The sequence below is a fragment of the Myotis lucifugus genome, unplaced genomic scaffold (assembly GCF_000147115.1).
Source record: "Myotis lucifugus unplaced genomic scaffold, Myoluc2.0 scaffold_4, whole genome shotgun sequence".
Taxonomy (NCBI): domain Eukaryota; kingdom Metazoa; phylum Chordata; class Mammalia; order Chiroptera; family Vespertilionidae; genus Myotis; species Myotis lucifugus.
The window spans coordinates 22299419-22315861 of NW_005871052.1; the positions used below are offsets into that span (position 1 = coordinate 22299419).

A 16443-nucleotide genomic window follows, 5' to 3' on the forward strand; every position below is an offset into this window, starting at 1 on the left:
TGGACATGCGGCCTTGGATAAATTCTACTGGAAAAGGAAAATCTACCTGAGCAATATTTTCTTTCTGTTCTTTCTATATTTACATTTACATATTCATCTCTTCACTTAGACTGGACTTTATGAAGTTCGGTGGTAATAAATGTCTCACTGTCAGTACTTTTCTGGATATGTGAGTTCTCATTATGAATAAAATAAGACAGAGAAGTTGAAGAATTGATATATTAAATTTTAAGCTTATAAAATACATGTCAAAAATAATTAGGCAAATAAAAACCAGGTAAAACTGGAAATGGGACAAACTTCATCCCCTAACACTTTTTTCCCCCTTTATTGAATAAGATATTACAAATGTGTCCTTATCCCCCCAATGTCCCCTCATCCCCCCAATTCTGCCCTCACCCTCACACCCTGTTGTCCATATCCATCACTTATGCTTATATGCATGCATACAAGTCCTTTGGTTGATCTTTCCCCCTCACCCCACCCTCCCCTGCTTTCCCTCTGAGTTTTGAACATCTGATCAATGCTTCTCTGTCTCTACATCTGTTTTTGTTAATTGGTTTACATTGTTAATTATAATCCACAAATGAGTGAGAGCATGTGATATTTATCTTTCTCTGACTTATTTCACTTAGCATAATGCTCTCCAGTGCCATCCATGCTGTTGCAAATGGTAGGAGTTCCTTCCTTTTTACAGCAGCATAATATTCCATTGTGTAGATGTGCCAAAGTTTTTTAATTCATTCATCTTCTGATGGGCACTTAGGCTGATTCCAAATCTTAGCTATTGTAAATTGTGCTGCTATGAACATAGGGATACATATATCCTTTCAGATTGGCGTTTCTGGTTTCTTGGGATATATTCCTAGAAGTGGGATCACTGGGTCAAATGAAAGTTCCATTTTTAGTTTTTTGAGGAAACTCCATACTGTTCTGAACAGTGGCTGCACCAGTTTGCATTCCCACCAGCAGTGAACGAGGGTTCCTTTTTCTCCGCATCCTCGCCAGCATTTGTCATTTGTTGATTTGTTGATGATGGCCATTCTGACAGGTGTGAGATGCTAACTCATTGTCGTTTTGATTTACATCTCTCGGATGATTAGTGACTTTGAGCATGTTTTCATATGTCTCTCAGCCTTATGTATGTCCTCTTTAAAAAAGTGTCTATTTAGGTCCTTTGCCCATTTTTTGATTGGGTTGTTTATCTTCCTTTTGTTAAGTTGTATGAGTTCCCTATAAATGTTGGAGATTAAACCTTTATCGGAGATACATTGGCAAATATGTTCTCCCATGCAGTGGGTTTTCTTGTTGTTTTGTTGATGGTTTCTTTTGCTGTGCAGAAGCTTTTTATTTTGATATAGTCCCATTTGTTTGTTTTTCCTTTAGTTTCCAATGCCCTAGGAGCTGTGTCAGTGAAGAAATTCCTTCGGCATATATCTGAGATTTTGCTACCTGTGAATTCCTCTAATAATCTTATGGTTTCCCGTCTTACGTTTAAGTCCTTTATCCATTTTGAGTTTATTTTTGTGTATGGTGTAAGTTGGTGGTCTAGTTTCATTTTTTCGCATGTGTCTGACCAAATTTCCCAGCACTATTTATTGAAGAGACTGTCTTGACTCCATTGTATGTTCTTGCCTCCTTTGTCAAATATTAATTGAGCATAGTGGTTTGGGTCTATTTCTAGGTTCTCTATTCTATTCAATTGGTCTATATGTCTGTTCTAGTGCCAATACAAGGCAGTTTTGAGAACAGTGGTTTTGTAATACAGCTTGATATCTGGTATTGAGATCCCTCCTACTTTGTTCCTCTTTCCCAGGATCGCAGCAGCTATTCGGGGTCTTTTTTTTATTCCAGATGAATTTTTGGAGAGTTCTTTTTAGATCTGTGAAATATGCTGTTGGTATTTTAATGGGGAGTGCATTGAATCTATAGATTGCTTTGGGTAGTATGGACATTTTGATGATGTTGATTCTACCAATCCATGATCACGGTATGTTCTTTGATCTGTTTATGTCTTCCTCTATCTCTTTTTACAATGTCCTGTAGTTTTCTGGGTAGAGGTCTTTTACCTCCTTGGTTAAGTTTATTCCTCAGTATCTTAATTTTTTTGGTGCAATGGTAAATGGGATTGTTTTTTTAATTTCTCTTTCTGTAAGTTCACTATTGGCGTATAAAAATGCCATAGATTTCTTGGCGTTAATTTTGTATGCTGCTACATTGCCAAATTCATTTATTACATCTAATAAATGAATTTTGATGGAGTCCTTAGGGTTTTCTAAGTACAGTATCATGTCATTAGCAAATAATGGCAATTTTATTTCTTCTTTTCCAATTTGGATGCCTTTTATTTCTTCTTCTTCTCTGATTGCTTTGGCTAGCACTTCCAGTACTATGTCGAACACGAGTGGTGAAAGTGGGCATCCCTGTCTTGTTCCTGTTCTTAAGGGGAATGGTTTTAGTTTTTTCCCATTTAGTATGATGTTGGCTGTAGATTTTTCATATAAGGCTTTTATTATGTTGAGGTATGATCCCTCTATTCCCACTTTGATGAGCGTTTTTATCAGAAAAGGGTGTTGGACTTTGTCAAATGCCTTTTCTGCATCAATCGATATATGATTTTTGTCTCTCAACTTGTTTATGTGATATATCACGTTTATTGATTTGCGGATATGGTGCCAACCTTGCATTCCTGGAATAAATCCTACTTGGTCATGGTGTATGATCTTTCTAATGTAATGCTGGATCCGGTTTGCTAGAATTTTGTTGAGGATTTTAGCATCTATGTTCATCAGGGATATTGGCCTGTAATTCTCTTTCTTTGTGTTGTCTTTATCTGGTTTTGGGATTAGGGTACTGCTGACTTCATAGAAAGAGCTTGGAAGTGTGCCTTCCTCTTGAATTTTTTGGAATAGTCTGAGAAGGATTGGCTTTAGTTCTTCTTTGAATGTTCGGTAAAACTCCCCTGTGAAGCCATCTGGTCCAGGGCTTTTGTTTGCTGGATGCTTTTTGATTACTGTTTCAATTGTTATTGGCCTATTCAGGTTTTTTTATTCTTCCCGGTTGATTTTTGGAAGCTTGTATTTTTCTAGGAATGTGTCCATTTCGTTGAGGTTGTCCAGTTTGTTGGAGGAGAGTTGTTCGTAGTATTTTTTGGCAATCCTTTGTATATCAGTAGGGTCAGTTGTTACTTCACCTCTTTCATTTCTGATTTTATTTATTTGGGCCCTCTCTCTTTGTTTCTTGGTGAGCCTGGCTAGAGGTTCATCAATCTTGTTAATTTTTTCAAAGAACCAGCTCTTGGTTTCATTGATCTTTTGTATAGTTTTTTTTTTGTCTCTATGTTGTTTATTTCTGCTCTGATCTTTATTATTTCCTTCCTTCTGGATACTGTGGGCTTTTCTTGTTGCTTTCTTTCTAACGCTTTGAGTTGTAGGGTTAGATCATTTATTGCCAGTTTTGTTTGTTTGTTTGTTTTTTGAGGTAGGCCTGTAGAGCTATGAACTTCCCTCTCAGGACTGCTTTCATTGTGTCCCATAGATTTTGGATTGTTGTGTTTTCATTGTCATTTGTGTCCAGAATGATTTTTATTTCTTCTTTGATCTCTCTGGTAACCCAGTCATTGCTTAATAGCATGCTATTTAGCCTCCAAGTGTTTGATTTTTTTCAATGTTTTTATTGTAGTTGATTTCTAATTTTATGCCATTGTGATCTGAGAAGATGCTTGCTATGATTTCTATTCTCTTGAATTTGAAGAGACTTTGCCTGTGTCCTAATATATGATCTATCTTTGAAAATGTCCCATGTGCACTAGAGAGGAATGTATATTCTGTAGCTATGGGGTGAAATATTCTGAAGATGTCAATTAAGTCCATCTGATCTAGTGAGTCATTTAGGGTTGCTGTTTCTTTGCTGATTTTTTGTTTAGAGGATTGATCCAGTGGTGTCAGTGGGATATTAAAATCCCCTACTATGACTGTATTGCTATTGATCTCTCTCTTGATGTCTTCCAGAAGTTGTTTTATGTATTTGGGTGCTCCTGTATTGGGTGCATATATGTTTACCAGAGTTATATCTTCTTGTTGAATTGCTCCCTTTAGTATTATGTAGTGGCCTTCCTTATCTCTTGTTATGGCCTTTAATTTAAGGTCTATTTTATCAGATATATGTATTGCAACCCCAGCTTTTTTCTCATTTCCATTGGCCTGAAAAAATTTTTCCATCCCTTCATTCTTAGTCTGTGTGAATCCTTTGTTCTGAGGTGGTTCTCTTGAAGACAGCAAATATATTTGTCATGTTTTCTTATCCATTCAGCTACCCTATGTCTTTTAATTGGAGCATTTAATCCATTTACATTTAATGTTATTATTGAAAAGTACTTGTTTGTGGTCATTTTTATTCTTAATGTTTGTGTTTCTTCTTGTCTTTCTGTTTCTTCTTTTTACAGCATTCCCTTTAGTATTTCTTGCATTGCTGGTTTGGTGGTAATAAACTCTCTTAGCCCTTTTTTGACTGTGAAGCTCCTGATTCCACCTTCAATTTTGAATGATAGCCTTGCTGTGTATAGTATTCTTGGATTCATTCCCTTGCTTTGCATCACTTTGTATATTTCATTCCATTCCCTTCTTGCCGGGTGTGTTTCTGTTGAGAAGTCAGCTGATATTCTAATAGGAGATCCCTTGTAGGTAAATTTCTGTCTCTCTCTGGCAGCCTATAAGATTCGTACTTTGTCATTGGTGTTTGCCAATTTAATTATGATGTGTCTTGGTGTTGGTCTTTTGGGGTTCATCTTGTTTGGCACTCTATGTGCTTCTTTGACTTGTGTAGTTTTTTCTTGCCAGTATCAGCGAAGTTTTCTGTCATTATTTCTTCAAACAGGTTTTCTATTCCTTGCTTCTCCTCCTCTCCTTCTGTTACCCCTATTAAGCGAATATTGTTCCGTTTTGCTTTGTCCCAAAGCTCCCTTAGGCTCTCCTCTTGCTTTTTAAATTTTTTTTTCCAGTTGCTCCTGTGTTTGTTTGTTTTTTCCTACCTTGCCTTCTAATTCGCTGATGCGGTCCTCAGCCTCTTCTAGTCTACTGTTTAAGCCTTCCATTTTGTTCTTTATTGCAGCTATGTCGTTCTTCATTTCCTCTTGGTTCCTTTTTATGTTGGTGACATTCTCATTCAGCTCCTTATAATTCTCATTGAGTTGTGTGTATTTGTCATCCAGCCGTTTGAGCATCCTTATAACCATTACTCTGAATTCTTTCTCTGATAAGTTAGTAGCCTCAATTTCATTTAACTCCCTTTCCGGTGATTTCTCTTTTTCTTTCCTTTGTCGTTTGCTTTTTTGTCTTACCATGTTTTGCTGTAATGTTTTAACTGTAGCTCTGATTGCTTTGCTACCCAGTTTCTTTAGGGTTTGGTCCTACTGGTGTGACCTCTCAGGTCTCCTGGGCTTGGTAGTCTAGTGTAGCTCCCTACTTGGGCTATTTGGGTTCTCTTGATGTAGGCCTGTGAGCTGGAAAGGGGCAACTAGATGTCTAGAAGTCAGCAGCCATGGAGGGGGTGTTCCAATTTTTGCTATCTTATGCCCTTGGTTGAAATCACGCATGCCCGCAGGGACTCACAGTGGCGCCCAGGAACCGTCTATTGGGGTGGTGGGGCTCAGGAAGCCTGCGTTCTGGCAAAGCATGACTGTGGTGTCCAGAGTTCTGTAGTTGTGGGGTGGGCAGACTCAGCTATTGCTGCTGCCTCCGTGGTTGAATACACGCGATTCTAGCGGCTGCTCACAGAGGCACCTGTGGTGTGTTTGCCAGCAGGGTGTAGTGACACACTCTGAAGGGCCCTGGCGCTGAAGCCACTGGATTGCAGTGTCTGTGGGCAGGTAACCCAGAAGAGGGAATTCAGCGTTTCTACAGCCCAGCAGTGCACCTCTGTTTGTTTAAGTGCATGACCAGCAGGGCTCGCAGTGGGGCCCCAGGGCTGCCTGTGGAGCAGTGGTCTTGGGAGACCTGCACGCTGGAAAAGCATGCAACTGTAGTGTCCAGAGTTCTGCAGCTGTGGGGTGGGGAAACTCAGATTTTGCTGATGCACCTGTCGTGGATAGGCTCGCATTCCCCGTGGCGGCACACAGGAGCACCCGCAGTGAGTTTGCTAGCGCAGGTACACTGAAGCACTCTGAAGGGCCCTGGCACGCTTTGGGCAGGTATCCAGGATGGGTGAATTCAGAATTTCTACTGCCCAGGGGAGTGCGTCCTTATTAGTCCAAGATTGGACCCAACAGAGGCTCACCGCTCCTTCCCCAAAGTGCCCTGTGGATAGGTGGGCTCAGGGGGAGTGAGCAACTGTGGCAGTGCAGTTCCCTGGCACTAAGCTCTGATGCACTCCGAGGGCCCCTGGCGCTGAGGGGCCCTGGCGCTTAAGTTGCACAGCTGGGTGTGTGGGGGCAGTTATTGAGGCAGAGGGAATTCAGAATTTCTTCCGGGGGGGCAGTGCACCTGTGTCTGTACAAAATCACACCCAGCTGAGACTCCCAGTTACTCCTAAGAGAAGTCTATGGAGTGGTGTGCCTGGGAGACCTGCATGCTGGAGACACACAAAAGCGATGTTGGAGGTCTGCAGCTGGGGAGGGGGTGGCTACACTTACTGCTGAGGGCTTGGTGGAGGTCCCAGGGTCTGAGAGTCTGCAGGTGTGGCTGCAGGATTTTGGCTGGAGTGGCTGCGGGGTCGAGGGGAATGTCCAAGGCCTGTCTGGGTGGTGGTGCTGCTGAGTTCCTAGAAGAGGCCCCTCTCCCCTTTAAGATAGTGTGGGCTCCGTGCCAGAGTCCCACAGTCTGGGGAGTGCCACAGAGTTGGTAGTCTCTCTGTGTCCCAGAGAGCCTGGTCTGTCAGCCTCTGCTGCTCCTGCCGGATTTAACTGTCCCTTACTCACTCACTCACACACACACACACACCACACATCCACACACTCTCCTTTCATCCCCTCACTCACTCACTTCCTATCCCTCACCTCAGTCCTGCCAGCCGCCATCTTGGATACTCTTCCCCCTAACACTTTTTTATACAATATCTGAAGTTGATTGACTCCCCCCTAAATATTTTGCTGATATATCTTTCAGTGCTAGGTTTAACACAAAATGAGCTTATGGAATAGAACCTCAGTTGTAGCGGAAACAAAGAAAACACTTTTTGTGTTTGGTTTGTTCATATTACTAATGCATCTGATCTGAAAGATGGTGAAAGTAAATTTCAACCTGTCCTGAAATTGGCCAGAGCCTTCCATATGGAATGTAATGTTGTCAATTTCATTTGCAGTATACTATCAGCCATACACAACTGGAAACAAGAACACTGCAGCTCTCAGTCTGGCATTATGATCGATTTGGACATAACAGCTTCCTTGGGGAGGTGGAGATTCCTTTTGACTCATGGAACTTTGAAAATCCAAGTGATGAGTGGTTTGTACTTCAGCCCAAGGTAGGAAATGCTTCCAGATTAGTCAAACAATTATGCAATGAGTCAAGTTATGAGTCACATTGATGTCTTCCAATTTTCAAGGGATAATCTGAAAAATTAGTAGTACAGCTAATTTTGGAATCATGTAATAAATGTAAATATATTCTTTTGTAAATCTTTATTCAATGCAATGCAAACCACATAATCATATATATTATTGCAAACCACATAATCATATACATTATTGCAAACCACATAATCTATATATTATAATATGCTTTACTAAAAATGTATCATCATTTGGAGGTCTCTATTGATAAAATAAATACATGATATGATCCTATTTGAAAGAGAACACATTCATTTTCACATAAACAAAAACAAATCCATAGAGCAAGATCAGTGTCAAAACATTCTCTCTATCCCCCATTCTTTATAATTCAGACATAAACAGGAGTTGTCTTACCTTGGCTCACATGAGGAAGTGACCAATAGCTAATGTATCTAGTTTCCTACTTTCCTACTTTTGAGATTCATAACCCAGGACTTGAGTTATAGTCAGAGAAATAATCTCAAGTCTGGTTCTAGAAATTGATAATATAGTATGTTCTAAACTACCTTGGATTCATTCAATGCAGCTGGAGTCCTTCTACAGGTAGTCAAGAGTAAAGTGAAAAAAAAGATCATATTTACATAACCAAACATTTTTCTTTATATAGAAAGACAAAAGAAGAAGAAAAAGCATGATAGTAAAGATAATGGACTCAAATGAAAATTCCTGAGTTTAATCCTGGTAGCTTCATGATTGTCTGTGTGAACTTGGGTAAATTCCTTAACTTCCCAGGCTTTGGCATTCTCATTTGTGATATAATAATTTGACATAGCTTATAGGGATGCTGCAAGGTTTGAATATGCATTTTATGTGCTGCTCGCAGTATTGTGTCTGGCACATTGTAAACTCTCAATAAATGCTAGGTAATATCTATATTATATCACAGTACCCTTATTGCAATTGACAGATACCCAACCCATACTGCTCAAAAAGGAAAAGGAAATTATTGGTCAGTGATTATCAAGCATGACTTGATCCACTTCTCTGTGTTGACTTAATTTTCAAACTTCATACAGTATTTGCTTTCTTCACTAGCTCCAGGTATGTTTCTTTTGGACACTATACAATTTCAAGCCTCCCATCCTAGCACCACACTGTCTAAAAGAGGAGGGAGTTCCTCCTCCTCCAATAGTCTAACCAATACCCTGGGCCTGGTTATCCTAATCCTAGATTATTTGCCCATCCTGAGATGACACTGTGGCCATAGAAGTGAGCTACGTTGACTGGTTTAAGACAATCAGAACACATCCTGGTCCTAAAGGTGGTATTGCCCCAGAGGAAATCCAGGTATAGTAGTACTAAAGGAACGGTGAGTGGATGCTAGACAGGAAAAAGCAACGGGTATCAACAATAACAAATGTGAGAGAGTGACCAAGATGGCGGCATAGGTAAACACCGGAGATTGCTGCCGCAAACAACCACTTCAAAAATACAACCACAGAAAGGCTGGCTGAGGAGAGATTCTTCAACTAGAAGGAAAGAGAACAGCATACCGAGGCTCAGAGGAGGCGCAGTGTGGAAAATACAAAGGTAGGGAGGTGCGCGTGGAGCCGGCTGGTGGCTGAGGGCGCGGTTGTCGTTTTCAATCAGGAGGGAGTCTCAGACTCTGAGCTCCAGATCCGGGCGAGTCTCTAGGGACTCAGACTCAAACGGGAGAAGCGGGATTGTCTGGCATCAGTCGGAACATGAGGGCAGCTTTCTCTCCAAGGTTTGCAGCGGTTGCTGGGGTTCTGAGAAGCAGAGCCGCTGGGAACGGGACTGAGAGCAGCCATAACTGCTCCCTCCACCCGCCCTGTTGATCCCCTGTGACCTGACCCGTCCAAGCCCTGCGCAGAGCCATTTGCCGGATCGCCTCAGGCAAAGGCTAGATTAGCACCTCTCCAGAGGACAGAAGTTTTCCCACGGCAGACACAGCTGATTCTCACAGCCAGTCGGCCTGGTGGTCAAATCCCTCTAGTATTAACTACAACAATCAAGGCTTAACTAGAACAAGACTGCGCACAAAGACCACAAGGGGGTGCACCAAGAAAGCAAAAAAACATGACAGAAATGGAGGATATAGAGCTAAAAAACGCACTTTTGAGGGTTTTCAATAATTTGCTAGAAACTGCCGATAAACTTGATGAGAACCTCAAGAAATCTAATGAGACCCTCGATGTTGTGATAAAGAACCAACTAGAAATTAAGCATACACTGACTGAAATAAAGAATATTATACAGACTCCCAACAGCAGACCAGAGGAGCGCAAGAATCAAGTCAAAGATTTGAAATGTGAAGAAGCAAAAAACACCCAACCGGAAAAGCAAAATGAAAAAAGAATCCGAAAATACGAAGATAGTGTAAGGAGCCTCTGGGACAGTTTCAAATGCACCAACATCAGAGTTATAGGGGTACCAGAAGATGAGAGACAGCAAGATATTGAAAACCTATTTGAAGAAATAATGACAGAAAACTTCCCCCACCTGGTGAAAGAAATGGACTTACAGGTCCAAGAAGCGCAGAGAACCCCAAACAAAAGGAATCCAAAGAGGACCACACCAAGACACATCATAATTAAAATGCCAAGAGCAAAAGACAAAGAGATAATCTTAAAAGCAGCAAGAGAAAGAGACTCAATTACCTACAAGGGAATACCCATACGACTGTCAGCTGATTTCTCAACAGAAACTTTTCAGGCCAGAAGGGAATGGCAAGAAATATTCAAAGTGATGAATACCAAGAACCTACAACCAAGATTACTTTATCCAGCAAAGCTATCATTCAGGATTGAAGGTCAGATAAAGAGCTTCACAGATAAGGAAAAGCTAAAGGAGTTCATCACCACTAAACCAGTATTATATGAAATGCTGAAAGGTATCCTTTAAGAAGAGGAAGAAGAAGAAAAAGGTTAAGATACAAATTATGAACAACAAACATGCATCTATCAACAAGTGAATCTAAGAATCAAGTGAATAAATAATCTGATGTACAGAATGAACTGGTGATTATAATGAATCAGGGACATAGAAAGGGAATGGACTGACTATTCTTGGGGGGGAAAGGGGAGTGGGAGATGGGGGAAGAGACTGGACAAAAATCGTGCACCTATGGATGAGGACAGTGGGTGGGGAGTGAGGGCAGAGGGTGGGGCGGGAACTGGGAGGAGGGGAGTTATGGGGGGAAAAAAAAGAGGAACAAATGTAATCTGAACAATAAAGATTTAATTAAAACAAAAAAACAATAACAAATGTTTGGGTATCAACAATAACAAATGTTGATCATCATCAATAGCAGCATTGTTCACATCTAATGGTTACAACAACCATTGTGAGCTAAGTATCATAATCCTCATTTTATATAAGGAGATTGAGACCCAGAAATTAAATACAACTTTCTAATGGGATTTTATAAATTTTTGTCTCAAACATGGTGGAAATAACTAATGAAAAAAATATTTAGGAGGTATAATTTGGCTGTGAGTAAAATCGACAACAATATAATAAAAATATTTAAACATGAAATAACTGCAAGCCCATGACTAACATAAATGTGATAGAGATACAAAGTACAATAATAACAACAAATGATTCCACAATAGTATAACAGTTTCCTGACAATATTTATGGAAAATATTTGGTCATTACAGCTTTACATTTCTTGGAATTGAATGAAATGACTCACCATAATGGATGGCACTTAATGTGACCTAACAATCTCCTATCACTTCATTCCTTATGTGTATGGGTGAGCATCATAGAATCATAGATAGAAAATGTCTAAGGCATCATATGATGCATGACATAGATGAAGGATGATTAACATGCATTTTAGTACATAAAATCAACTTCTTTACCATAAATTTAACTTTAAAGCATATTTGGGGCTCTTTTGAAATCAGCTTAAAGTATCCTCTGTGCTCAGGTAACAACTTTTCCAGGTAATTACTTTCACATTGCCATTGAGTGGTTTCACTTTCTAATACCATAAGGAGAAGCATCTCTCTGAGCCTGCTCAAGGTAGAAAAGTTCTGATTGTGTTTAATATCTGTTGAACTCAGTTGGTTCTCTGCCAGATGACTTTGGATTCCTTTCACCAAGTTTGTTAGGATTTTTGCCTCCAACCACCTCCACCTGAAACTCTCTTTAGAAAACTGTCCTCGGGTTACTGTGGCTTTTTCCACATGGGCAAAGAGCCAGAAGTTCTTTGTAGTTTATGGATCTCCTGCAACAAGGCAACTCTTAACCAACACCTGATAGGTAAGGTGGAGGAAGGGATCTGAAAACTCAATTCCCTTACTTAGTGTCGGAAAAACTTGAAGGTGTTACTTATATTCCAGAGCACTTCTGCTGGATCAGTCTCTGTCTTTGCCTGGATCCCTCTCTTCCCTGACCTGTTTCTCCCACCCCTTCACTGGATTATCCTGAGAATACTTTCTTAGTCACTTGTATAAGAATCCTCATCTCAGAGTTCACTTCTGGGGAACCCAATATTAAGTTAGTGTCACTAATCCATGTCATCTTCCTCTGCCAAACTTCTTCTGAAACATATGGAGGAAAGGCTGCAGGCTTGCATTACATCCAAAAATGAAGGTGGGGGAAAAAATGAAGGCTGGTATCCTGCTTGGTATGCTGCATCTCACTTCATTAGTGGCTCATCCTCAGGCTGAGCTGCGCTCTGTGTGATGATTAATTATCAGCAGTTTCACTTCATTCTCAATCTCTTCGATCAGTCATTTTGATGCAGTAGTCACTTCATTAGCTGCCATTTGAGCAGCCCCAGAGACTTGATATTTCTTGTAGATTATTCTGCTGAGGAGGTGAAATGTGAGCTACTGGAACTAATTTATTTAGTAATAGAGGATCAGAATTGATAGTCCCCAAGCTTTTGGAAATACAGATATGTTTTCGCAGTGGGGAATACTGGAAAGACATAGTCTCTTACTTCTTATTGAGTCTGTGTTAGTGGAAGCCCCTTAACACTTACCTTTGTTTTAGTTAGGTCTTACAGCACTAAGCCAGTCAAGAAGCTATTTCAGACCCAGAAAGAATTCAAGATACCAAACATACTATAAAGTAGTTTCACTGTATAATTTCCACTTTACTGCATGATATGGAATTGCTTAGTAGCTATAATTCATTATGTTACTGAAAGGCATGTTAGGTAGTTAAACAAGAAGGGTTTGTTAGTATGAATTACCATTCATGTGTTCCCAGAGGCGCTATTGTAAATACAAGTACCTTTGAAAATCAACAGCCAGTTTAAGTAGTTTTCCAAGGAAAATTTCTTTGTTCTGCCTTCAGGCAGAGAATAAATGTAAATTCCTGTGGAATTGATACCTAGCTAAAAGGCTGTTTCTTTATTGGGCAGTTTAGTAAGACATTGGTTTATAATTTATTATCCCATCTTAGACCTGTAAATGCACTGAGAACTCTGCTTTCTACTCTGATGAAAAGTGGATCCCTCTTAAAAAACAAACAAACAAACAAAAAAACACCAGAAGATAATGGGTATTACTAATTATACTGCACCCCTGCTCAGAGACCCGACTGCTTTTAATGTACTTTGAATAAATCCTAACCCTCACCTTGGCACTCAATGCTCTCTTGATATGGCCCAGTCTTTTGAAACAAAGGAGGATGTCGGTGCTCTTCCCATATCCCCATTTCCATGCATACCTGGCTGTCCATGACTTCCACTCCCACCAGCCAACACCTCTCAGTCTTTGTAGGCTGCTGGAGTGGGTTTGATCTGTGGGCATGGGAAGCCAGAACAGCCTGGGTATTTAAGTCTCCTGGGGATTGAGGGCAGAAGGAACAATCACTCTCACTCCCTTGCCTCCTATGGGGCCAGCTCTGAGGTGCTCTGTCTTGTTTATAGATCTCCCTGTGGGACTGAGCAAAAGTTACTCTTCATGAATTTTTGCCTGATATCACAACCTTGTGAGTCTCACTTCACTTTCTGATCCCACTTCTCCACTACACTTCCTAGTAAAACACTCTAACATAAGTTCATGTCTTAGGGTCTTCTGGGGAACCCAGAGTAGATACTTTTCTTGCATCTTCCTTGCTACCATTTTCCTGTATACACACCTCTAACCACACCTGACGTTATTTTACTTCTTATACACGTTCTACTCAGTTCCCACTGTATTTTGCTCATACTGCTTTCTTGACCTGGACTAACCTTCTTTCCACTCTATCTTCATTTGGCATCATCTCTCCTAATCCAATCTGGATTACTCTTTTTCTTCCCACAGTGGTTTATTTGTACTTAATTGGAGCAACTGTCATCATTTGTATGACATTGAGCTTGCTATGTAGTAGAAGCCTAGGAGAAGACTCCCAGAAATCAGAACTAATAGTAGGTCAATTAATAAAGTCACATAACATACACATACAAACACACATTTCTAAGGCATTTCTTAAATGTTTATTTTAACTTAAGTAAATGTGCATTTGTTTTCAAGTCTTTTAATATAGGAACAATTCATTTTATTTGAGCATGGTTTCAGTTATTAAAATTCTGTCATATCTTTCTGGAATAAATTCTACCCCTTATAAATCATCATCAACAGCTTCAAGTTTTAATTTCTCCACAGGGAAACAAGAATTTAAGAATACTTTTAAAGCAAAACAAATATAAAATCTTTCTAAATAGTCATATTTTTTCTAATCTTTTATAGCTTTGAGCCCAATAGCTAATTTATTTTAAAATCTTTAGCTTTTCTAAACTATTCAACTTAATTTTCATAGTAACAGCTAACTTTTTGTACTCTTTGGTTTATTAAATTATACAATTAGAACCACAAAGATACCTACCTGGCATAAAGAGCTTGGGAGACTAATGCAGCTGATTCTTGATGAGCATGCAGTTCAACTGATGGGCGCAGACATGCATGGTCTTTGTAGAGAGGAGCCTGCTCTTCATTGGGAATGGAGAGCATTAAATAATCTAATGAATCAGTTAAACAACAGAATGCCCAGCCAGAGTGGCTCAGTGGTTAAACATCGACCTATGAACCAGGAGGTCACAATTCAATTCATGGTCAGGGCACATGCCCAGGTTGTGGGCTCTATCCCCAGTAGGGGTTGTGCAGGAGGCAGCTGATCAATTATTCTCTCTCATCATTGATGTTTCTGTCTCGCTCTCCCTCTCCCTTCCTCTCTAAAATAATAAAAATATGTTTTAAAAAATAAGGACAGTGATAGAGCTTCTTCCTGTATGTGTCCTGTATAGAATGAAAACTCATTGAAAGTAGGGTCTGTGTCTTGGTATCCCTCCACCATTTGACAAAATGCCTTAAAAGAATTACTACAAGAAGGCATTTCATATGTGTTGGTTGAATGTAATTCTGCTACTTTCATCTGAGAAGGAATTGTCTGAGAAGGAGAGCATGGTGCCTTAGAATTCCCTTGCAATAATAATAAAAAATAATGCCCCTAAGCATTAGATATGTGCAGAGTGCAAGGTGACTCCCCCATCTTGGCTTTCTTTTGTATGTGATTATGAAGCTACAGAACTTCATATTTCTTGTTTCCTAATTTTACAAGATTTGAAGACTCTATTTATATAAAGTCACCAGTATATTTTAAGCTAAAAACCAATGAAACATTAATAAATACCAATAATACACATTTTAAAAAATACATATGTTTTTATTGATTTGAGAGAGAGAGGAAAGGAGAGAGAGTGAGAGATAGAAATATTGATCGAATGCCTCCTGCACTCCCCGTACTGAGGATTGAGCCCACAACCTAGGCATGTGCCCTGACCAGTATTCAAACTAGTGACCTCTTGGTTCACAGTTGAGCCATACTGTCCAGGCACCAATAATGCAAGTTTTGACCTCTACTAATACATTATATATTAGTATGTGACACTTGCACATATCACTGTTTTCTACCAACATATTTTCCCACCTGAAGGTCTCAGCCAAAAGCAAATAGAGCCTGTTCCCACATGTACAAAAATACTACACTAAACCTTAGTGGTGTAAACAATAATTTATTATTATCATTCATCATTCTGTGGGGTAGCTGGGCTCACCTAGGTGGTTCTCATTTAAGGTCTCTCATGTGGTTACAGCCAGATGGGAGAGTAAGGCTGAAGTTATCTTAAAGGTTGACCAAGCTGGTCAAGTGGCTGTCTCAAACTTGATGTTGGCTGCCAGCTAGGAACTCAGCCTTGACAGTAGGTGCACCTACATGTGGCATGGCCTCTATCATGGGTTTTAAGAGGGAATATCCCAAGAATATCTATTCTAGGAGATAAAGTAGAAGCTGTTAATCTTAAGGCTCAGACCCCAAAACTGGCACATTGTCACTTCTGCTATCTTCAACCAGTCAAAGCAATCACAGAGCCCATTCAGATCCAAAGAGAAAGGACAAACACCCCACTTCTCATTAGCTACAGTATCAAAAAAGTAGTGACCTTTTGAATCTGCCATAATATCTATTATAATTTTTTATTTATGACATTCTCATGAACTAAAATTTATTGAAACTTCAAAACAATAAGATAAGTCCTTTACAAAGCACTTGTTCTAAAATAATCAGATTAAATATTAGATGGAGAATGTTTCACCATGTAATCTCATTTTTGCCCCTGGTAAGATGGATGAATAAAATACTTAATTGATTTCCCACACTTACTAATAAGTTTTACCACAATCAAGATGAAAGAAAGCCCTAACTGGTTTGGCTCAGCAGGTAGAGCATTGGCCTGCAGACTGAAGGGTCCCAGGTTTGATTCCGGTCAAGGGCATGTACCTTGGTTACGGGCACATTCCCAGTAGGGGGTGTGCAGTAGGAAGCTAATTGATGTTTCTCTCTCACTGATGTTTCTAACTCTCTATCCCTTCCCTTCCTTTCTGTAAAAAAATCAAATATATATATATATATATATATATATATAT

The 16443-nt window shown here is 39.8% G+C and overlaps 1 protein-coding gene across 2 annotated transcripts in view; it reads left to right on the forward strand.

Moving 5' to 3' along the window:
- The window catches only part of SYTL5 (synaptotagmin like 5), a 238301-nt gene that overhangs the window by 170201 nt on the left and 51657 nt on the right, over positions 1-16443 (forward strand). For both annotated transcript variants that reach the window (XM_023763930.1, XM_023763935.1), the window contains one exon: positions 7297-7458. In XM_023763930.1, the coding sequence (XP_023619698.1) occupies positions 7297-7458 (162 nt within the window). The remainder of the gene's footprint in view (positions 1-7296; positions 7459-16443) is intronic.